The sequence below is a fragment of the Pseudorasbora parva genome, chromosome 23, assembly GCF_024679245.1.
Source record: "Pseudorasbora parva isolate DD20220531a chromosome 23, ASM2467924v1, whole genome shotgun sequence".
In the NCBI taxonomy this organism is placed as follows: Eukaryota; Metazoa; Chordata; class Actinopteri; order Cypriniformes; family Gobionidae; genus Pseudorasbora; species Pseudorasbora parva.
Genome location: NC_090194.1, coordinates 30506000 through 30530857, shown reverse-complemented (window position 1 = coordinate 30530857; position 24858 = coordinate 30506000). Strand labels below are relative to the sequence as shown.

The 24858-nt window shown below is 37.4% G+C and overlaps 2 protein-coding genes across 9 annotated transcripts in view; both read left to right on the top strand.

Moving 5' to 3' along the window:
- The window catches only part of cabp1b (calcium binding protein 1b), a 43785-nt gene extending 37023 nt beyond the window's left edge, over positions 1 to 6762 (top strand). For all 4 annotated transcript variants that reach the window (XM_067433327.1, XM_067433328.1, XM_067433330.1 and 1 more), the window contains 6 exons: positions 267 to 297; positions 965 to 1108; positions 1216 to 1325; positions 3217 to 3291; positions 3383 to 3455; positions 5722 to 6762. In XM_067433327.1, coding sequence (XP_067289428.1) covers positions 267 to 297; positions 965 to 1108; positions 1216 to 1325; positions 3217 to 3291; positions 3383 to 3455; positions 5722 to 5747 — 459 coding nt within the window. In that variant the 3' untranslated portion in view covers positions 5748 to 6762. The remainder of the gene's footprint in view (positions 1 to 266; positions 298 to 964; positions 1109 to 1215; positions 1326 to 3216; positions 3292 to 3382; positions 3456 to 5721) is intronic.
- Positions 6763 to 9068: 2306 nt separating this feature from the next.
- gpat4 (glycerol-3-phosphate acyltransferase 4) lies at positions 9069 to 24333 on the top strand. Of its 5 annotated transcripts, XM_067433087.1 has the most exons (14): positions 9069 to 9209; positions 9725 to 10321; positions 10419 to 10501; positions 16834 to 16903; positions 16993 to 17275; positions 17721 to 17795; positions 20140 to 20229; positions 20371 to 20464; positions 20617 to 20732; positions 20834 to 20889; positions 20965 to 21050; positions 21135 to 21263; positions 23312 to 23391; positions 23494 to 24333. In XM_067433087.1, exons 2-14 carry the CDS (start codon positions 10090 to 10092, stop codon positions 23600 to 23602), a joined length of 1503 nt encoding a protein of 500 aa, XP_067289188.1. In that variant the 5' UTR covers positions 9069 to 9209; positions 9725 to 10089; the 3' UTR covers positions 23603 to 24333. The 5 variants fall into 5 exon arrangements, with proteins under 5 accessions (XP_067289188.1, XP_067289189.1, XP_067289190.1 ...); XM_067433088.1 differs by lacking the exon at positions 10419 to 10501 and having other exon boundaries at positions 9725 to 10257; XM_067433089.1 differs by lacking the exon at positions 9069 to 9209 and having other exon boundaries at positions 10120 to 10257.
- Positions 24334 to 24858: the final 525 nt, after the last annotated feature.

Genomic DNA, 24858 nt, shown 5'->3' with positions numbered 1-24858 from the left:
CAAATGGGAAGATCGAATTTAAAAGCCAGACATTAATTCCGTAAGAGACACGGGGAAAAGCCATGAAAAGGTTGGGTGTATTAGTTTACATGTGCCATTGTGATCCTAAAGCTGTAATGAATGGCTCCTTCTCTCTAGCAGGAAATGGAGCATTGAATTAAATGACTGGATTCTTCAGAGTGGGAGGAGGACGCAGCTTACTTTTGGGACAAAACTGCACACATTTGTGTGGATTGTTGTTGATTACTTTGTTTATTTTGTTGCAGAACAGAGAGCTGAGACCAGAGGAAATGGATGGTAAGTTCTAGCTGATTGCTAATAATTCAAACTCTTTCCTGAACACGGCATATTGGAATGATTTCTGAAAGATCATGTGACACATGTACACTAGTAAAAAGGACACTTGTGTAATCTATAAAACCTGAGATTACCTAAAACACTATTCTTTTGCTGCCATGAATTCTCTGGAAATGCAAATCTAGTTTTTGAATATTCAACATTCAAACCTTTAATTCCATAAGCGTCTTTCATAAAGCCTTTTAATAAGACTAAGATTATCTCACCCTAGCTCTGTTCCCTGCAAATGCATTATAAATAGAAGTCGTTCATGGTAAACATGCAGTTATTGGGTTGATTGTTTGATATTAAACTGAACTAGAGTCTGCAGAATGCTCAAGTGTTTCGGTCACATGTTATTTTCTGGCATTCCAATGTGTGAAAATTTTCACTATGAAATTTTGCAGCATTCTCTAAAATAATGTGTTGCTTGTTCCGTTTTAATTTGAAGTGCTTTTTGATTTCATTTTGAGTAGAGAGGGTTTGCAATGAAGTGTTTTGGTCATTCATAGAGGCATCCTTGTGCTTTGTAAGTGCTTTGTAATTGGGTGATAGTACTATAAAATATTCTCTTTTCATCTTTTCCGACTCGCTCTCATCCGTCCTCTTTTTTCCTTGACCTTCACAGAGCTACGAGAAGCCTTCAAAGAGTTTGATAAAGACAAAGATGGCTTCATTGGCTGCAAAGACCTGGGGAACTGCATGAGAACCATGGGATACATGCCCACTGAGATGGAGCTCATCGAACTGAGCCAGCAGATCAACATGAACCGTAAGCAACGACAAATCAACAAGTTTTGTTGAACATATCAACATATGGCTCTATTTGATGCTGCCTACATAGGAAGCTCACTAAGTCCTGTGTCCTGTGTCTTGTAGTGGGGGGACATGTGGATTTCGAGGACTTTGTGGAGCTGATGGGCCCCAAACTTCTGGCCGAGACGGCAGATATGATCGGAGTAAAGGAATTGAGAGACGCTTTCAAAGAGGTGAGTGAGGTAGGGCTACACAATTTGGGGAAATAATCAAATTTTGATATTTCTTATAAAAATCGTGGTTGTGAAAATATTCCAGCTTTGTTGTGCTTGTTTGTAGGGCTGCACAATTTAGCCAGAATTTTAATATGATATATCAATATGATTATATAAAAAAATAGCAATAATAATAATCTTAATTATCATAATAATAATAATTATTATTATTATTAATAATTATAGAAAAATGACTAAATATTTTTTTTTAAATAAAAATAAATATTATTTATTTCACTGCACAAAAATAATATTTAAGAAAAATAATATGATAATAATTATTTTATTTTACATTGCTGTACAAATAAAATAGTTTTTTTCTAAAAAAAAACTTTGATTATGATTTTAAATGTGATTTTTATTTTTATTTGTTAAGCATTTTTAATTTAAAGTTTGCTGTGTTTGTTTGTAAGGCTGCACAACTGCCCAACATTTTGTGAATTTATATCAGCATGTCTAATAATATTATTATTATTAGAATTATTGTTTTGTTTATTAAAATAATCATTGTTTTGATTACATTTTAAAATGTGTATCGACTTAGAAATTAAACATGAAAAAAACTGTTCCTGAAAATATCATGCATTATTGATAAAACAAATAAATGTTTAGCTTGACCGTTTTACAATCCATTGTGTTTCCAAACTTTAAAATAATACAGTGATAAGACGGCTTTATGTGATGATGTTTCCAAACGTGATTCGTTTTATACACTTAAACGAAAACCTGCATTTCGTTTCTCTGAACAAATAACACACATGCTCGGCTCATCGCTCATCGGTTCTCGGTATCGAACGTGTCCGACAGAAATGGTTTTCGTTTCTGTACTGCTGATCCGAGAACCACTGCACGTTCGGTTACACGCACATGCTCAGTATCAGCTACTCGTGAGTTCATCAGTTCTCTCAGCAAAGCATGTCTCAGTTCAGTGAACTGTTGGAGTAACAACATATACTTCAAGATATTAGTTTATATCTGGTCGGAGGGACTGTTACTCATGTCAAAAAGTGAGTAACTATAGTAACTTGTGGGATTAGCGCTGATTTGAGACGCAAACCATTTAGAACGATTCAGTCCGATTTGGTGAACTGGTTCGACCTGTTCACTAAAAGGATTCGGTTAAAAAGAACGATTCGTTCGTGAACCGTATATCACTACTCCCGAAGCCACTGCTACTGGATCACTGGATCACATTCCCACCTCGTTCATTTTCATAAAATCAGTTCAGTTAGAGAACAAACACTACAATTAAAAACTGAACGTGTCTGTTCAATATAATATGAGTGAGCCGAGCGAGTGTCACGGCACAAACGCAGCAGAAATCAGATTACATTCACCACGAGAGCTGAGGTAAGCGCGGCCACGGCATACATTCACAGTGCGTGCATTTTCAGCTCATGCCGTTGGAAGATTAACTTTCATAACAATTCATTTGAAAAGTTGAAACACTCCGCACAGCTCCGTTTACATGAATGCCCGCAGCTGCCTGAGCCGAGTGCTGTGAGTGCGACCCCTCTCCCAATGCGCGGGTTGAAAACATGTGGAAATAGCTCCCTCTACTGGCTGTAGTTTGGCCAAAAAATGCTCCGATGATGCAAAATGACAATATTTGCGTCATCTGAGGATTTGTTCCAGAAATAAAATGCATAAATCTTTCATCTCAGGGGGATTTGAGTGGTGGAAGCATGATCATTCAAATGTACCCCCAGGTTTCTACTGATATAAAGCCATATGCTAAATCGCTGAAGTATCCCTTTAAAACTGCCATTCAGAGCAGGATCGTTTGGATCCAGACATGCCCCAGAACATTTAAACCTCTTAACACTCTTATTTTTTCTCCTTCTCTCAGTTTGACACCAACGGAGACGGTCAGATCAGTACAGCAGAACTAAGAGAGGCCATGAAGAAACTGCTGGGCCAGCAGGTGCTGTTATTTACTATGCTGAACCATCTGAAAGCTTTTAGCTCTCACCCAATTCTCCTTTTCATCGTTTTATTGATTATCTTTCCTACAGGTAGGTCACAGGGATCTGGAGGACATTCTGCGGGACATTGATTTAAATGGAGATGGGCATGTCGACTTTGAAGGTGAGCCACCTTGTGTTGATTTTGCGTTGCTAATTAGTAATGCTAATTTCACTGCCGCAGTATCTATATTGCTGCAGTAGGTAGAGTAAATTGGTTTATGCGGCCTGGGAGAAAAATGATCGCAATTATATGTTCACAGTAACCCAAAAATATTACATTCACGTTCCCTCAGCGTCTCTTGTCCTTTTTTTGGAATCTGCAGTAAAATTTAGTTATGCTAAGGAAGGGTTTAATCCCAAATGCAATATTTGTTTGTTCTCTTTTCATCTCAAAGTTATTAAAGTAGCAATTAACCTTTTGAAAGTACTTAACGGGACATTTCATGAGGGAAAACAGATTTTACTTGTACGTTCACAGCCCAAACTTCAGTCTGACTGATTTATTCAAAGGGAAAATGGAAAAATCCTTAACATAAGTGGACTTCATGGAAAAATGCAATGCAAAATAGAGAATATGAAAAAATGACTGAGAGAAATGATCTCTATTTTTGGACCTATTATTATTTATTTTGGTGCGTCTTGCTGTGAGCCGCTGTGTCACACAGTTTAACTACTGAATCTCATCATGGTGAAGGCGTTAAAGTGACAGTAGTAGAGCTGTCAACCAGATTATCTCTTAACCACCGGATTATTTCACCTCTCACATTAACTACGCGCAAAAGAGCATGAAAACGGGAAGGACAAAAATAGCTAGCACTGTTACTCCTGCTGATGTCTGGAAGTGTGACAGCCGAACGTCCTCTTGCTGTATTTTGAGCTCAGGCTAACCTTGACTCATCCGAGGTCAATAGTATTTTTTTTTTTTTAATTTTTTGCAAAGGAAATGTATAAAGCAACAATTTGTAGAGCAGTGGTTCCCAAATAATGGGCTGCGAGTCTTGCGACCCAAAACTGGGTCACAGACAGCAAGGGAAAACAATGCCTAATGTAAAAATAATACAAGGCAAATAATAATAATAATAATCATGCACAGTTTGGACAGCAAATAGACATGTCAAGTTTAAAGGGGAAGAAAAAATTGGTGTTGTTGACAGCAAAACCTTACTATAAAATGAAAAAGAATGAGCTATTTTTATGGATATTCTTTTGTTCTTTATACATGTACCTTGATAATTATGTCCCTCAAAACAACAGCATTTATTTGAAATATAAATCTTTCATATCATTGTAAGTGTCTTTACTGTCACCTCCTACCGTCCCCAAATTAAATGGTGTGTGTGTGTGTTTATATGATTTATGAGGACACAGATTTGGATAATGACATTGATATTTAAAATAGTAATTAAAATTACGTTTTAATAAAAATGTAAAAATAAAGAAAATAAAGAATGGCACAATTTAGTCATCGAAGTACCATTCTCTTGGAAACCTCCAAACCCAGACTCGTCCATCGGATTACCAGAGTAAGGTAAGGATGTAAGGCTTGGATGAAGCTGCTCGGCCATTGAAACCCATTCCATGAAGCTCTCTACACACTGTTCTTGTGCTAATCTGAAGACCTCATGAAGTTTCGAGGTTTCCAAGAGAATGGTACTTCGATAACTAAATTGTGCCAAGTGTAAAGTTTGGTGGAGGGGGGATTATGATGTGGGTTTTTTTTTTAGGGGTTGTCTTGGTCCCTTAGTTCCAGTGAAAGGACATCTTAATGCTTCAGCATACAAAGACATTTTGGACAATATCATGCTCCCAACTTTGTGGGAACAGTTTAGGAATAGTCCCTTCCTGTTCTAACATGACTGCGCACCAGTGCACAAAGCATCGGTCCATAAAGACATGAATGAGCGAGTTTGGTGTGGAGGAACTGGACTGGCCTGCACAGAGTCCTGACCTGAGAACACCTTTGGGATGAATTAGAACGGAGACTGCGAGCCAGGCCTTCTCGTCCAACATCAGTGCCTGACCTCACAAATCTAGAACACATCTAGAAGAATAAAAATTCCCATAAACGCACTCCTAAACCTTGTGGAATGACTTTCCAGAAGAATTGAAGCTGTTATAGCTGCAAAGGGCGGACCAACTCCATATTAAACCACACAGATTAAGAATGAGATGTCATTAAAGTTCATGTGCATGTAAAGGCAGACGTCACAAAACATTTGGCAACAAACACACACACACACACACACACACACACACACACACACACACACACACACACACACACACACACACACACACACACACACACACACACATTATATAGGACCTGTTTGTAACTAAGTATTTTAGTATTAAATTAAACCAATGTCTGGTCTTTCCTCTTTCAGAATTTGTGCGCATGATGTCTCGCTAGAGGAAAGGTGGGCAAACCACATCAAAAATTGGATCTCCTGTGCGCCGACATAGGAAGAGGAGGATGGAGAAGAGGAAGAGGAGAGGAAATATTAGGAGGGAATGGGAGCAGCCTCACAAGAGGAACTTCTGAAATATGACCTCTGACCTCAAAGCACAAATGAAAGAACTGCACTATAAAGCAACCTCCATGACATGCTTTAATGAAGCCCAGAAGCCACCAGTGGGAATGAGAGGATGCCTCACTTATACTGTGATCGCTGATATATATTTTTACCCAATAAAAAGCCTGCGAGGGGTCTAATGCAAAAACCGCCCCGAGAGCCACCTTTCAAAAAAGCGAGTGCTCTGTTAAAAAGCATCAAAATATCCAGTACTTTCATTTACTGGCATCTCACTCCTGCTTTGTGACAGTAGGGTGCATCAAATTGCAATAACATTTCTGTTTCATATTTAAGCTATTTATTAATATTTGTAAAGTATAAAGAGATGAGTGTTTATAGTTTCCCTTTAAAAAGACTCTGGCTGTTTTACAGTAGCCTATGATATATTAGATTATCACAAAGATTTTATTTTATATATCAATACTGGGAAATGCTGGAAATCTTTGCTATCAATCATTTGCTATTTATTGTACAATACATTGGACCTATGCACTAGTATGTGTGGACATATTTTTAACAAAATGTTGAGAAAGATTTGCCATAAAGAAAACATGCCCTTGTTTGCACATTGTCTTGCATGAATGCTAGTGCTGATGCAATTAGGAGTCAACACAGCGAAGTAGCCTACTGTAAGCATACTTGTGTAGTTTCTTGTCCTGTGTCCCGTCTGTAAATGTTGTGAGTTTAGTTAACAGATGAACTCACTATTTGAGAGTGTGTGAGAGAGAGGCTGGATCGGATTTCTTGTATCTTATTTGTGCGATTTCAAGTTTGTCTTAACTGAGTTATTCTATGCATGCCAAAACAACTTTTTGTAGAGTGTAGATTTCATTAAAGAGTTGTGCAATCAAAGAGTTTGAATTTAACTTTCAATTCTGTTACTGACCCACATATAACGTCACAAACAGACACATTTTATAGCGAAGGATAAGTATGTACACAGTGCAGTACATGTTGTTGTTATAATATATTTGACTTCAAATGTAATAAACTTGTTACGTCGAGCCAGTTATTTCCGCATGGAGTTGCAGCTCCAGCATCTGGCCAGAGATGGTTCTGCAGTCAGGCACATACATTTCAACCTTAGACTTAAAGGGTTAGTTTACCCCAAAATCAAATTGATGTCATTAATGACTCACTCTAATGTCGTTCCACACCCGTAAGACCTCCGTTCATCTTCAGAACACAGTTTAAGATATTTTATACTTTAGTCCCAGAGCATATGCAGTCTATGCACACTATACTGTCCATGTCCAGAAAGGGAATAAAAACATCATCAAAGTAGTCCATCAGTTAGTTCATTAGAATCTCTTAAAGCATCGAAAATACATTTTGGTCCAAAAATAGCAAAAACTATGACTTTATTCAGAATTGTCTTCTCTTCCGTGTTCCTCAAAAAAGATTCAAACGGTTCATGAATCATTTAATCGATCAATGATTCGGATCGCGTGTCAAACTGCCAAGCTGCTGAAATCACGTGACATTGGCGATGTAAAGATGTAAAGACAATGCTGAATAAAGTTGTAGTTTGTGTTATTTTTGGACCAAAATGTATTTTCGATGCTTCAAGAGATTCTAATGAACTAACTGATGTCACATATGGACTACTTTGATGATGTTTTTATTCCCTTTCTGGACATGGACAGTATAGTGGGCATAGACTGCATTTGCTCTGGGACTAAAATATAAAATATCTTAAACTGTGTTCTGAAGATGAACGGAGGTCTTAAGTGTGGGGAACAACATTAGGGTGAGTCATTAATGACATCAATTTCATTTTTGGGTGAACTAACCCTTTAACTTAACATTTCACTTATGAATGTCAATTTCACAATCACAACACTCTCTGTAAAAATAAAATAAACAGTTTTTAGAAGGCCAGACTGGAACATAAAAGAAGCACTGAATTTATTCAGTAAGGAAACATTTTCTGTATAAACAATCAAAATGAATTGGAACTCGTTGACTTTCAAAAAATAAACACAATTATCACACTTTAACTAGATTATTTTAAGTGAATTTTGTGTCATGAACCACCACTTCACAAATTATGTGATAATCTGTGGTGGAAATTATATAATAATATTTTTTATAACAAATTTGGCCCACTTATTTATTTAAGGCTAATCAAATCTGACTTTTTAAGCGTTCTAAATGCATCCGATTAATAGATTTTCACGCTTTTTGCATCATTTGAAAAATTAAAATGATCTCTGAAAAAATTATTCACCCTCATGTCATTCCAAACCCGTAAGCCTTTTGTTTATCTTATAAAGACAAACAAATAAAGATATTTATTTTTATATTTATATAAAAATGTATTTATTTATTATATATATTTATTAAGATTAACCTAATTTGTTCTTGCACGTCAATTGAACATGCTTGAGCCTCAGTTTACAACAAAGTATGTGTGTGTTGATGAATGAATATGTGAATAAAAGCCTAAATGTTCATCATATAAAGCAATCGTGTTTCTTCAGAAAATTTGACTTAACGGCTCAGTTCATATGGATAAATCTTATGGTCTCTTTATGAACTTTTTGAAGCATCAAGGTTGTTGCATAGCCGTCAATGGAGGGACAGAACGCTCTCAGATTTCATCAAAAGATCTTAATTTCTGCAAATGTCTGAGGGGGTTTGGAACGTTGGAGTAATTAATGAAATAATTAGCATTTTTGTTTGAACTAGCCCTTGAAGCTAAATTAGAAGTGTCAACAAGAGCCTACTGGTATTTACCATAGACTGTAAAAAAATATTATTTACCTTTGAGATTTTTTGTTTTATACTGAACATACTGCATTTTAAAAGTATCAAATTACAAGTATGGTACTAAGTTTACATACAATTTTAGTGTGATTTTTATATAGCTTCACAAAACCAAGAGTAAACTATTTTAAAAAAGAACTAATAACTTATTAAATTTTTATACAAATCATCCAAGAACATTAAGTTACCCGTTAAATAAAATCATATTTGTAACGTAATATAATAAATAATGGAGACGCTACTGATCTTGAATCAGCTATTCCCGCGACTATCAATTCCCGAAACACAAAAGCACATATAACAACTGCTCTGAGATCATCGGCAGGAGGAGCAAACATCCTCAGCCAATGTCGAAGCAGCCGAGCCCACCGGAAGCGGAAGTTGCGGCAGCCGAGCGAGCATCGCGCCGCTGCTGATGCTCTTAAACTTGTATAACAACAACAACAGCTGCATCTCACGTTGATAAAATGTCAAATTAGTATTTTATAGAGAGGACAAATTAGCATTTAAACGCCATCTTCAGGGAGCAGGTCAGTATAAACAGCGGGTTTCATACATTCAAAAACGTTTGGGAGTTTAATTACGTGATTAAAACAAAAGCTGTTGATAAGCGCTTTAGCATCCATTCATGTAACGTTACATCTGCATACAAACAGTGTTTCACACAACTGCAGTTTTAACCCATTTATGATGCATTTAAGATCTAATTAACATTTATTCCCGATGTTAGGATGAGGAATATGCTTGTAATATAGACATTTAGCTTTTGATGGGCCGTTGAATTTACCGTTACGATAAATGAAACGCTCATTACAGCCATTTAATGGTGTCTATCAATACATGGCATTACTCACAATATAATTCTGCTTCAGATTATTATTCTTAAACGGCTAAAAGGGATGTATCATTTTATTACTCGCATTTCTCTTCAAAAACATTTCCCCTCTTTTTTTTGTAATTATATCAGAAACGAAATATTTGATCTGGACAGTTGATTATGAGTTTTTTTTAACTCTTCAAAAACATTTTTTCTTTTTTTCCCTAGATATGTCGGAAATGGCAGATGACGGTGATGTGAGACCTTATCAAATAGGTCATTGATTCAGAGATATTATCTCAAGAGACTGTAGAAGGTGGAAAGATTGAATATTTATGCACATTTATTTATTATTTTCCAACACTCCAGGCTTGTGTAGGGTTTTCTTAACCCTGACGCATCCCGGAGACTTGACTGTAACACCTTGAGGTGTAAATTTGATGGATATGGATATAAAATGATCATTTTTCCCTATAAGCCCATGAAGGCCGTGTTTCAGCGTAGGCTTCTGAAATTGAGGCGCTATCGAGGAGTCCATCAGGCCGTGTTTAGGTAATCTCGTCACTTTTAGATCGTTCCTTCCCTTGGTCAAGATGGAGTCCTACCTCTTCCCCTTTGACAGCCTGATCTGTATGCTCCTGGGCATTTCCTTCACGGTGTGGTTCACCCTTCTGCTGGTGTTCATCATTGTACCCGCAATCCTCGGCGTGTCCTTCGGGATCCGCAGACTGTATATGAAGTCGCTGATTAAGCTTTTTGAGGTGAGTGAGGCCATTTACAATGATTATCCAAGAATATCAGAGGAGCTATGGAAAGTTAAACCAGGTGAGATGGTCAGATTGCGCTGTAAACATCTCATAATATTAATAAGCAGAAAGGTCATTCAGGGGAATCATTTGAGTCATCTGTGTTTTACTACTAGGTTCAGTAGTCAGCACTCTCCCTTCACTGAAGATGCCAGAGGCTAAACATACAACACACATTCACGAACGATTGACTGAATTAGTAAGTCTGGAGGGTCTGGCTGTCATTTGACTTTGCCTCAGACTTTAACCTGTGCTGTCACATATTCTTTTATCTACAAAACTTTATAGACAACATGCAATGTTGTATGAATCTGGTAGTTTAAAGTCGTTTGAAAATGTGTGAACTTTATCTCGAGTTGTACCCGACCAACTCGATAAAGTTTTTTTTACCACACGAGAGAAAGAGTTTGTTTTGCTTCAGGTCATCTGCGTCGTGTAGCTCTTTGCTTGACCTTGTAAAAAATTTAGGCCTAAAAAAGTTATGAAACCCACATTGATGGGTCAGATACAAATTCAGTGAAAGTAAAGACATTTATATTGATTAATTAAAGGCACAATATGTAAAATTCTTGGATTAAAATATCTAAAATCACTAGAACAATGTTATGTAATTTATTGACTTATGTATTTACATTACCCCAAAAGTTTCCTAGAATGTTTAAATCTAGAGAAATAAGCAATTTTAACCAAGACGCGGAACGTTCCAGTTTTATTTTGTAGAAACCATGGAAACACCAAAGACTCTTTAATATATGTATTTTATAAAACCCGTGTGCAACTGTTTGGATACATTGATTGACAGAATACATCATTGTTATATAGCCCAACAATTAGTCTTATTGTTTAAATCTCGTTTTCTTGAATTACCGCGAGTACCACGTTTTACCCATAGACTGTAAAAAAATATGGACGTAGTGTCCGTGACGTCACCCATAGGATTCTGATAAGCCGTTCTGAAGCTTAAAGTAGGGGCGAGCTGGGCGTTGCCATCTTGTGAGCGAGTAATCGCGTGTCACTCCCGGATAACAGAAAATGGGCAAAAAGGCGGGATGTGCGCGGAGCTGAGGTGACGCAATAACTATAGACGGCGGATAAATGGCTATCCACTTGTAACCACGCCCTTAATTATGCAGAACCTTAAGGCTTTATATAACGTAAACGAATGAGTTATAAAAAAATTCACCCCCCTCAGAGTTGTCATGAAGATCAACATTAGCCTTATAAGCCAAAACCACAATTTGTACCAGGCTGTAAACATGTTTTTTTCTGCTTTAAAGTTGAGAATTTTAACATGGGGCTCAATGAGATTCTGCTCCCTTCTGGAGCCTGTCCCTAGTGGCCAGTTGAGAAATTGCAGTTTACATTACTTCCGTATTGGCTTCAAGAGAGATCGCGGGAGGTTGCCGCTTGGTTTTACCATGCCTAATTTCGATCTAGTTTACTGCAGTGTGCTTACCCCACATACACACGAGCAGAAGAAGCGGAAGCGGTCGTCTGCGGCATAATACAAGCACTGACAAATCCAAGCATCATCAAGCTATGCCTTTGCTTTGAATAAGCGACCTCTAGTGGGGAACAATTACATATTGTGCCTTTAATTAAGAATAATACAATGAAAAATTATAAGAAATATTAGAAGGATTTCTGAAGGATAATGTGACACTGAAGACTTTACTTATGGCTTCTGACATGTCAGATAACATATTAAAAGAGAACATATTAAAATAAAAAAAGTTATTGTAATGATATTTCACAATATCTCACACTTTGTGTTTTTGATTACTTAAATGCACCTTTGGTATGTGGGATAGAGTATGAGACTTTCCCTGATCTTTTCAATGAAGTAACTTTTGTTGAGAAAAAAAATCATTAATGGTTTTGCATCACGCAATCATTTTTGAATTAATTTAAATGATTCTTAATTGGAATACTGCATTTTTGGCAATTTTGTAGGTCATCTCTGTATGTGCAATCAGAAAATTTACATACAGCTCATAGTATGCATATTGTATCCTGCAGAAATGTGAAGTAATATGGTAATATACTGTTATAGAAATAACCTACGTCCTATTCCTTGTTTCCATTCAGAAATGGAGAAACGATGGCCTGTCTGAGGATTCTCTTTTTGGAGCTGACAGCTAGTAACTTTGAATAACATCAAGTTAATCCTTAGGACTAAAGCATGTTTTAAACGCACAATATGTACGATTTTTGGATTAAAATCTCCAAAAACCACTAGAACAGTGTTATATATTTTGTTGACTTGTGTTCTTACATTATTCCAAACGTTTCCTAGAATGTTTAAATCTAGAGAAATAAGCAATTTTAACCCTTTCTTGCCTATCAATGACATCATATCTGCGTTACCCTCGATTTCCGTTCTAATAGATTGTTTTATTAGACAAGAGAACAATAGTTTGGAGGCATTTATAGACAGAAAACTAATTATTGTACAGTAATACAACATTCTCTTCATCATACAATACGTTTTTTAATTAACTGCATGCTGTTTAGCAACACAAGCCACCCAGCATTTATTAATATGCTAGTCTTGTATTGGTCTAGCTTGCAACAAATGTCTCATAGCAGCCACGGAGCGAACCTAGAGTAACGTTATAACATTTCCAACACACTTAAATGTATCGAATATTATAAACAGCGCTATGTTACGTAAGCGTAATAGCATAATAAATGTTCCGCTGCTGTCAAACCGCGTCATCTCTCATTACCAACCACTTTAGTGACCTTGTTCAACTCCCACAACACTGCTTCACACTAAAGTAACGTAATAATCGCATCCATAATATGATTTCTGCCCGCGTCACATCCCAATCCTTTTCACTGACTATGAGGTGAAATCAACATGTCCCAAGATTCTGTGCTCAATCTCTGGGGTATCAAGATACGCCTTTGTTTTAAATAGGCGACCTCTAGTGACAAAAAACTACATGGTGTGCCTTTAATGCATAATATTGGCTCCCCTACACTGTGTCTTGAAAAATTGAAACGCATGTGATTGTCAATTAAAATCAAATCATGAGGAGCCTAAATATTCCTAATTGTTGAAACAATTTGTTTGCTAGAAGGAGAAGGAGCTGTGTGTGACCTTTCCTATTTCCTACTGTTCCGCTCTCTCATCCATCTGGACTGATACAGTCACTCTTTCAGATCGTCTCCAGACTCCCTAAAAAACTCCAGATGGCTGTTCCAATGACTAACTTCCACTTACTCGGCTGTCCGGTGACCCTGAACAGGGGAGCGAAATTTAGTTTGACAAGCAGCTTGACTGTTCACTCTTTCCCCATCCCGACCGTTGCTTCCGCATCTCCCTGAGTCACAGCATCATCAGCGAGCACGAGGGTCCCTGTTTACTTTCACACAGTGGAAGGGCATCTTTCCACGCTCGGTGCTCAGCTGCTGTCCTTGCTTGACTAATCCACTTTAATGATTCCTAAGGGGAAATTCGGATGCAGCGACATCAAATGTTGAGCGCACACGTGTACATTCATGTGCAGATATAGATAAACAAGGCCAAATATGAGGACCTGAGGGATCCTGCAGGTCCTTAAAAAGTCTTAAATTCAGTTTAATCAAATATAAATTGTTTTAAATATCTGAAACAAAGTCTTAATTATCATTTAAATATGGGCTGAAAAACAGGATTTTTATTAGTTTCTTTGGTTACGCAATAAACTGTATCTTATTTAATTCAGTATATACTCTTGTAGATTCTCTCTGGGTCGCTCTGTCACAGGAAGCAAAAACGAACAATTTTTTTTAAACACATTAATTATTTAGATTTTACTAGATTACATTTCTTTAAGTTTAAAGGGTTCATGAACTGGCTTTATTATTTTATACTGTTCTCTGATGTTACTTATTACATTTGCATGGTTTTTACGTTCAAAAACATCATAATGAATAAGTAATAGGCTATTTTTCCACCCTGGTTTTGAGCCTCTCTCCTGAACACTCGGCTCTTATGGGCCTTCCGCACTGAAGACTTGGACGTAAACGCCCACTGCTATGATTGGATAACAGTTTTGTATATTATAATGAGTTTCGACTCCCCCGTCAGAACACATGGGGAATTCACCCTTCGCAAAGACCCGCCCCCTTAGTTGCTGTTGCTATATGTCTGACAAGCGTTCGATATCCGCAATGGTGCTCCCACTGTCAATTCGTGCACTCCCTGGGAAATAGTGAACAATTTCTGGAAAAATGACATGTTGCTTTCAGACAGAAATGTCTGCATTTCTGCATTTAAGGGATATATTCAGGATGTGAACGTGACTCGAAATGAAATAAACAAAATGAAGATTGTAGCCATAGCCTACAAGTCACAGAGTAAAACTGAACAACCGCATCACCTGGCGATTAAAACAGGATAACAACATTAAGGAGCAACACTGTTCCTGTAACGCTGGGTATATAACTCTCTGTTCACTATTATAATCATTAAAAGATAATATATAACATCATATGCAGTTATCCTAGCTAGCGTTAGCTAACAACTGTAACATTATTAAGTGTGTTGTAAGGACATAATGTGTGGTTAGCTCCACAGGTTTCTGTGCTCATGCCGTTGGTCAGTACCCTGGACCTCTGTAAAACCCAAATATTACCAGTATGACAGGCCAGTCCTCCACAAGCCTGCCACAACAGTGGCAGAAAAATTATGACACCACAGCCCGTAACAGCTGTTGTAACGTTAACGTTAGTGGCAAAGGCGAACCGAAAAGGGAAACCCATCTTCTGTCACTACAGCAATGCCAGGTGTGTTGTTTTTCACGCTTTGTAAATAAGGATATAAATACCAAATATGATAAACCATGTAAATTACAGTGGTATAAATTACTGTACCAGTAAGCTAGACTTGTATGACACAAGACAGACATGAAGTTTGTGTAGGGCATTGTCTGAAATGGCAGATGAGGATTTCGGGCAGGTTTCGGGATCGGATGAAACTACATCGCCAAGCCTTTCTGGATACCTGCTGTCTGCGTTGCAAGGCCCATACGAGCACCTTTTTACCATTTTTCACGTTTAAAACAACATCAGTCTACTAAGCGTGGTGGTTTGTTTGTCGGACAAATGGCGGATAGCAACAGGGGGGCGCACAATATCGGCGTTGTGATTGGTCAGAGCGCCTGTCAATCAAACTCTCCACGATGGGTGAATTGTTTTTAAAATGTCCAATGTGGAAAAATGCCATCCGTAATGATTCGCCCATACATGTTCAACAAAGAGTCTGATCCTAAATAGCAGGACAATGAACCGAGATCACCTCAAAAAGAAAATATATTACAGCCTGTGACAGCTTGGTAAGTTACCGTGTTTTCCGGACTATAAGTCGTTCGAGTATGTCGCATCAGTCAAAAAATCTATTCATCAAAAAATCCCCCCAAAAAATGTTTTACACAACTGTTTTCAACATTGATAATAATCATAAACGTTTCTTGAGCATGAAATTAGAATGATTTCTGAAGGATCATATGACACTTAAGAATGAAGTAATGATGCTTTGCATCAGAGGAATAAATTACATTTTAAAATGTATTTAAACAGAAAAGTTATTTTACAATTTCACAATATTACTTTTCGTTTCCGTATTTTTAATAAAATAAATGCAGCCTTGGTCAGCATGAGGCTTTTTTTTTAAACTTTTTATTTTTTACCATTCAAAAACATTTGAAAGCCAGTGTATGTTTAAATATGAATACATGAACCAGTTACAGTACAAATGTACATAGGTTTAAGTTAAAGAATCTGAGATTGTATGAGTTTCTCTATGGATGTACCGTATTCATTTTTATTTGTGCAGGTCTTATAATACAGATATCCTGTGTCAAGTGCTCTGATTTTAAATTGGTTTTATAGATTCCAATATGATTTCTTAGTGATTGGCAGCTTTGTGAATCATTTCGACTGAATCATCGTGAAGAAACGGTTAAACGAAGCGATGCATTCTAACTGATAATTCATTGCTGTTGACCCATTATAAAAAAGAAAAGGAAAAAAAAGAAGCCTGTGGAACTGTCAGCGGATGTTGTGTATGGGCTCATATGAGGTTTTCAGGGGCTTTGGCTGAACTCCATGTCTCCACAAGGACACATGGATCAGCCGTTGTGTTCTCCTCCCCGGTGGCTGTATCTCTGTGGAATTGGCGCCCTAAAGGCTGTTTATCGCTTGAATGTTGTTTGTTTCCCCATCGTCATGACAGCTGTATGAGGTCTCTTGGGGTCTCAGACCAGCCTGCCTTTTGGGGGTACAAAATAAAACAAAAAGAAGATAAAGTGATCCAATTAAGACTTGTGTAATGTAATTCCATAATGGAACGCATCCACCATCACATAATATGAAGAAATGGTCCAAAAAAATGTTTTTGCCCTTTAATTTGAATAAATACTAAAATATGTTGAGGCTTTATTACTGCACTATTATGGACACAGCAGGATACTGTTTTGAATGATTACAATGTGCGTTTTATTTCTTCTCATTATGTCTGAATGATTCACATTCTTCTTTCAGTGGGCGACCTTAAGAATGGAGCGAGGAGCCAGAGAGAAGAATCAGCATCTCTACAAACCCTACAGCAATGGTGAAACACTAAAAAGATCATTCACATGAGTTCCCACCAACGTCACATCTTTCACATTGTCGTAACCCTGCTATTCCCCTTCCCCACAGGGATCATTGCTAAAGAACCAGCTTCACTCGAACAGGAGATCCAGGAAATGAGGCGTGGCGGTGCAGAGCCCGAGTTTGACATGTCTGACATCTTCCATTTCTGCCGGCGGGGCGTGGAGAGCATCGTCGATGACGAGGTGACCAAGCGCTTCACAGCGGAGGAGCTGGAGTCCTGGAACCTGCTGACCCGCAGCAACTACAACTTCCACCACATCAGCACCAGGCTCACGGCGCTCTGGGGGGCGGGCGTGCTCATCCGCTATGGGTTCCTACTGCCACTCAGGTGAGCGAGAGATCGATGGATTCTGCATGAATGCTTTGTGGACGGATATGGTTGGTTTTCGCCACAGTGGTGATTTTCAAATGGGTCTACTCAATCAATCCGACGTGATAAACTGGCTCTGAAAAGACTTCGTATTTTAGAAATATTAGCAAAACAGATGGAGCCTAAGTGAGTAAGTCAAAGTTCAGTGTGGCCCGATTCCAAACCTTAAAAACAAACAGTAATTTAAACTGTCAGCACTTTTAAGGCCTTACCGTGCCCAATGCTAAGTGCTCAAAGTTAAACAGACACCTTTTCTTTTTTTTTCCAAATCACCTGAGGCTCTTTGTAATCTTCACTAGCCCAGGATGTTCACTCTAATGCTGACTAAAGTTTGTGCAGTGATTGTTAAGCCGTGTCCTTCTTAGATTGTGCATTTTAGCATTTGCTGTGTTGCTCTTAACAGGGTCACGCTTGCTTTCACCGGTGTCGGTCTTCTCGTGGTTCTGACTTCAATCGTTGGCCTGTTTCCAAATGGAAGGTATGTCTCTGTACACTTCTGAAGGTCTGAGGCTGTTGTATTGAAATGCTTGTCGCAGCATCTTATTTGTTGGGTCAATATGTAAGGGAATATAAACAGTTGCAAAAAAAACAACAACAGTGTTATCGGGATACAGTTGATGCTTTATTTTGTCATGAGGACTATGCAATCCTGATTATTGCAGAGCTACTTACCAAATGTGACCCTGGACCACAAAACCAGTCATAAGTCACACGGGTATATTTGTGGCAATAGCCAACAATACATTGCATGGGTCAAAAAGATTGATTTTTTTTCCATTAGGCTATTAAGTAAATATCATGTTCCATGAAGATATTTTACATTTCCTAACATAAATGTTTAAAAAATGTATTATTAGTAGTAATATGCATTGCTAAGGACTTCATTTTAACAACTTTAAAGGCAATTTTCTCAATATTTAGTTTTTTTTTGCACCCTCAGATTCTAGATTTTCAAATAGTTGCATTTCATCCAATCGTCCAACCCTAACAAACCATACATCAATGGAAAGCTCATTTATTCAGCTTTATATAATGTATAAATCTCAATAAATACAAAAAATTACCTTATGGTTTTGTGGTCCAGGGTCATAAATAATAATGAAATACACTTGAGTTATGACTGAAATTGGGTCTCTTATACTATATGTTCTGTGATGCAACAGTTTGAAATGCTTAAGAGAAAACTGTTAAAAAGGATCAATTACTAGCAGTAAAACATTCATAGTAATATAAAATAATTATATTTCAAATAAATGCTTTTCAACTGAAAAAATGTTGTTTAAAAAAAAATAATATAATAAATAAGTGTTTTAAACTGGCATAATAAAAAGAAATGCTTTGTGTGCAAATGCAGCAAATCAGCATATATTACAATGATTTCTGAAGGATCATGACTAAAGACTGGAGTGATGCTGAAATTCAGCTTTGCAACAAGGAATAAATATTTTTTTTTATTATGTGACCCTGGACCACAAAGTCAGTCATAAGGGGCTTTTTTTTAATTGAGATTTATAGTTAATTTGAAAGTTGAATAAATAACTGTCTATTGATTGTATTGTTTATTAGGTAATTTTATTATAATTATTATATAGGACAATATTTGGTCAAATGCAACTATTTGAAAACCTGAAATATGAGGGTGCAAAACTATCTAAATATTGAGAAAATCGCCTTTAAAGGCCATCTTTCAATTTAATTTTATAACTAATTTTATACAGAATATTGTATGAAAATGTCAATTTAAAAAGATATACATAAGAAGAATACATATGTTTTACAACACCCAGGCGCAGAAATTAAGAAAAAAAGTGCCTGTTCTAAGCTACGCTCCAAAAACCCGCCTTTTCCCAGAGAACGCGTCATATGACACAACGACAGGCAAACATAGGCGCTGCAGCCCTGGCTCTCAGTGTGAGTTTACGTAGTCTTGAGAGGTGGAAACAGAAAATAGAGATTGTCGTTATCGTAATTATAGTTATAGTAGGTTTGAGTTGTCACAATGGTGAATTCTGTTGTCGCAATGGTGAATCAATAAAAGATCCTTGTTACAATGACTGTATTTACATGAAAAGCATATTCCCGTCCTAGCCGAAAGACTAACTGCTTTCATACACGTACTCCACAGTACATGTGAGCTCATTTACAGTATGTCCGTCGGAAATACTAAGAGGTGAGTAGTATAACAGCCGACTAAGGTCGGAATTCCAGCTGTCCGGTTATGTTGTTCAGATATACGGCCCAAACGCTTGACATCTGCAGAAGCAGAACATGCGGACACCTAGGTCTAAAAGCAGTTACTGATTAAACATCAGCTAGCAATTTCTACAAAATTTCACGTGTTTGGTCGCTTCTAACTTGATCTCTGTTTGGTACCATAGTGAGCTAAGCTAAATGCTATCAGATCGTCATCGTGTGTCAAAGAGATTAACTGCACGCACTCAGACGAGAGAGGTTTGGGTCAACTCGTCTTAGTTAAGGGAATAACATAGTTTAATATGAAAAAGCGGTGAAGTATCCCTTTAAAAACATTTATAAATCAATCAATAAGTGTATTTTTTTCAGTTTCATTGATATACTTATTGGGTGGTGCTGAGTTGAAGTTTTTTTACTATGTGAGATTGTAGTGCAAATTGGTTGAATGGAAAAATAGATAATATACAGTTCAGCATCATTATGCAGAAATATTTGACAGCTAAATATTACTACATAAAGCACATGCATGCATACTTTGGCTAATTGATCTAAACATTCCAGACCCATTAATCTCTTGTTGTAATGTAAATGTCGTTTGTTTACAATGTTTTCTGTGGTCTAATGTGCAGAATGAAGAATTATCTCAGCGACAAGGTTCATTTAATGTGTTACCGGATCTGTGTAAGAGCCCTCACGGCCATCATCACCTATCATGACAGGTATTTACACACAAACACTTCCATATCCCAACATTAAACATTGTTAGAGCTGTCATGTGGCTTGATGACTAAAGATACACATCTTGCATTGTTTTATTTTCCATATTTCTTATTATCCACTTCACTTTTTTTTTCTTCAAGTGAGAATAAACCCAAAAATGGAGGAATCTGTGTGGCCAATCACACCTCACCTATTGACGTCATCATTCTTGCCAGTGATGGATGCTATGCTATGGTAGTGTGATGTTTGTGTTTATGAATTTGGTTTAGGATTGATATTTAAAGTAATATACGGTAATACGGTAACCCCTCTGGTTCTACTCGCACTGCTCCAAGCAGGATGCTCTATTACACTAGCAATTATTGCTATCCGTCTGTGTGCATCAGGTGGGTCAGGTCCATGGTGGCCTGATGGGGGTCATTCAGAGGGCAATGGTGAAGGCATGTCCTCACATCTGGTTTGAGAGGTCTGAAGTGAAGGACCGACACCTAGTGGCCAAACGGTAACACTGCATTTACTTTGCATGCATTCATTTTCTAGCATTTGCAATATGAGCTTTTTTGTCACAGATTCAAACAAATAATTTTGTATTTTTTTTTTTAGATTAAGTGACCACGTTGCGGATGAAAGCAAACTGCCGATCCTCATATTCCCAGAGGGTGAGTTGTTAAAACTCATGTTTATACTACCGAACTATATGTGGAATAAATACAATTATTTTGTCTTTTCTTAAGGTACTTGTATAAACAACACTTCAGTCATGATGTTCAAGAAGGGAAGCTTTGAGATCGGCTGCACAGTATATCCTGTGGCCATAAAGGTTAGAACAACCTCCTTTTTAAGTTACACATTGTTTTCTTTGTTATGAAGTGGCTTTTCATTTCTCTGGTTGTTGTTTTGGCAGTATGATCCTCGCTTTGGCGACGCGTTCTGGAACAGTAGCAAATTTGGGATGGTGAACTACCTGCTGCACATGATGAGCAGTTGGGCCATCGTTTGTAGCGTCTGGTACCTTCCACCAATGAGCCGAATGGTGAGTGGTAAAGCGTTTAAAGAGATGAAAAGTAGAAATTAAGACTTTTTTTCAGCAAAGGTGCATTGCATTGATCAAAAGAGACAATAAAGACATTTAATATAATATTATTTTTTTTATTATTAGTGCTGTAAAAATTTGCGTGATAATGTATGATATAAATGTTTCAGTTTAACGTGTTAAATATATTAAAAATACAATTAACGCCGCATCCGTTTTTTTCTGTCATCCTTGGGCTAGCAAATGTGCATGCGGAAATTATTCACAGAGCTTCACTTTTTCATTATGTTACTGCCTTTTTCAAAAATGGATTAAATTCATTATGATCCTCAATTCTACAAACAATACCCCATAATGACAACGTGAAATAGTATTTGATATCTTTGCAGATTTATTAAAAATAAAAAACAAAACAAAAATCACATGTACATAAGTATTCACAGCCTTTCCCATGACACTCAGTTGAGCTCAGGTGTATCCCGTTTCCACTGATCATCCGTGAGATGTTTCTAAAACTTGATTGGGAGTCCACCTGTGGTAAATTCAGTTGATTGGACATGATTTGGAAAGGCACACACCTGTCTATATAAGGTCCCACAGCTAACAGTGCATGTCAGAGCACAAATCAAGCCATGAAGTCCAATGAACTGTCTGTAGACCTCCGAGATAGGATTATATCGAGGCACAGATCTGGGGAAGGGTACAGAACATGTTCTGCAGCATTGAAGGTCCCAATGAGAACAGTAGCCTTTATTATCTATAAATGAAAGAAGTTTGGAACCACAAGAACTCTTCTTAGAGCTGGCTGCCTGGCCAAACTGAGTGATCGGGGGAGAAGGGCTTTTTAGTCAGGGAGGTGACCAATAACCCGATGGAAACTCTGACGGAGCTCCAGCGTTTCTCTGGAGAGAGGAGAACCATTAGAAGAACAACCATCTCTGCAGCACTCCACCAATTAGGCCTGTTTAGCAGAATGGCCAGATGGAGGCCAATCCTCAATAAAAGATGCATAACAAACCCGCCTGGAGTTTGCCAAAAGGCACCTGAAGGACTCTCAGATTATGAGAAACAAAATCCTTTGGTCTGATAAAACAAAGATTAAACTCTTTGGCCTGAATGGCAAGCATCATGTCTGGAGGATACCAGGCACCACTCATCATCTGGCCAATACCCGTCCCTACAGTGAAGCATGGTGGTGGCAGCATCATGCTGTGGGGATGTTTTTTAGCGGGAGACTAGTCATGATCGAGGAAAAGATGAATGCAGCAATGTACAGAGACGTCCTTGATGAAAACCTGCTCCAGGGCACTCTGGGGCGAAGGTTCATCTTCCAACAGGACAATGACCCTAAGCACACAGAATGGCTACTGGACGACTCTGTGAATGTCCTTGAGTGGCCCAGCCAAAGCCCAGACTTTAACATGATTAAACATCTCTGGAGAGATCTGAAAATGTCTGTGCACCGATGCTCCCCACCCAACCTAATAGAGCAAAGACTGGAGACTGGAGAAATAATAAATTCAATCCATTTTGGAATAAGGCTGTAACAACAAAATGTGGAAAAAGTGAAAAGCTGTGAATACTTTCCGGATCCACTGTACATTACATAATCTTATTCATACAAATGCTTTTAAACCATTAAAGCACGACACGGCACATATCATTTAATAAGGATCAATCTATATTTAATTAATTATTTATGCTGTTCAGACTGTTTTAGAACTTTATTCAATTTCTGTATATTTCTTTTTGTTTTTAATCTGTTTTGAAAAATGTGTGATTTAAATGTTTTTAAAGGAATTGATGCCACTAATAATATATTAAAATAAAAAATTGTTTTGAGTTCTAATATTTCACAATATTATTTTTACTGTATTTATGATCAAATAAATGCAGCCTTGGGGAGAATAATCGACTTAAAAACATTAAGAAATATTTCAGACCCAAACATAAGTGTTATTTTCTTCAAACCTCTAATCTATCTTGGAGCGTTTTGACCACCCCTTCACTATATTTAGGTGAGTTTCAAATTCGTATTATTTTTACAGGAAGGGGAGGACGCTGTGCAGTTTGCCAATAGGGTTAAAGCGGCCATCGCTAGAAAGGGTGGACTGGCAGACTTGTTATGGTGAGTTCCTCTGTAAAGAGTGTTAAACACATGAAATATGAGTTGGGATCAAAGTGGAATTAAGAATAAAGCATAAACCTTTTGTGCTTTGCATGATCGCAGGGATGGTGGTCTGAAACGAGGGAAAGTCAAAGAAGTTTTCAAAGAGGAACAACAGAAACTTTACAGCAAGGTTTTAGTGGGCAGCAGCGAAGACCGCAGTCGCTCCTGAAGAGATGCAGCTGTCTGCTTGACTTCACTCGCGCTGCTCGGCGCTTACGGCGAGAGCCCGGAACCTCAGCAGATATAGTGCGGCCCTAGACTGGCCCCTTTCATGAACCTGCTCAGACAGACCTGTAGAACTGATGAAGTCATTCGTGAGCCGCTGGGAAAACTGCGTTGCCAGACCCTCGGCTTACTGCTGCGTCTCAGGAGCTTTTGCGTTATTGCACCATTTTCTCTGTTGCATTCAATTCCTGGGCCGACTATGATTTTAGTTTGGAGTGAGAGTTACACATGGTGTACTTGAGTGAACTTTTTTAAAATTTATTTATTTTCTTTCCCAGTCTGTTACAGTTTTGAATTTGTGCGCTATGTTACTGTAATGCATGATGTCCCAGGAGAAGATAGAATGCAAAAATTTGAAGTGATTTATTTAAGATTGTTTAAAAAAGAAAATCAAAGGAAAAAGTGAACGAATGATGTGTAGAACGTTAATGTTGGTAGAACCATGAAGAACAATGTCTGTTAAGTGTTTAGCTGCTCCGCGATCATTTCCTCATGGCAGACTCTTTAGTGTGCTGTATGTTCTTATTTTTTAATACAGTCTTTTTTTTTTACATTTTGACTTTGTTTACTTTTCTCATTTATACATTCAAACAGTATTCATCCAAGCTTTATTCAAAGGTTAATGTTAAATGAAAGCATTCAGAAAGGACAGGGTTTTTATTTATTTAATATTTTTTGTTTTTGTTTCGGTTTCTGTTGAAAACAAGACCAAAAGGGCCTGATCAGAATTTATATCTTACAAATCCTTCTTTATATCTTTCTTTTTCTTTTTTTTTTGCAATTGTGAGATATAAACATGCAAATTCTAAGGGGAAAAAAATCAGAATTGGGAGATGTAAACTCACAATTGCATGTTATAAAGTCCAATTCTGAGGGGGAAGAAGAGTGACTGAAAAAAGTTAGAATTACTATTCATATATGAAAAATGGTTTACCCGAGAGGTTCATTTACAAATCATTTAATTTCTGAATACTTCTTAAATAGTCTTTTTGTAAGCTTGTAAGATGTGAAAACCTGGACACTGAAATCAAATGCAATGAGGAAGCAGATTCTGCCACAAAAGAGTAAATTCATAAAATGATTTTCTGGAGCTGTCCCTAACTTTTTTCTGTTAAAGATTTACAAACATTATATACTGAGAATGTACAACATGAATCAATTTTCCAAACCGTGTTTTTGTCTTACCCTAAAAGGCCTGAA

What these genes read in the sequence shown, in the direction of transcription:
- gpat4 (XM_067433087.1), top strand. Translation starts at nt 10,090, where the DNA reads ATGGAGTCCTACCTCTTCCCCTTTGACAGCCTGATCTGTATGCTCCTG. An exon ending in GCTATGGAAAGTTAAACCAG is followed by an intron (nt 10,322 to 10,418) that starts GTGAGATGGTCA and finishes TTTTACTACTAG; the next exon opens with GTTCAGTAGTCAGCACTCTC. An exon ending in GTGATGGATGCTATGCTATG is followed by an intron (nt 20,465 to 20,616) that starts GTAGTGTGATGT and finishes TGTGTGCATCAG; the next exon opens with GTGGGTCAGGTCCATGGTGG.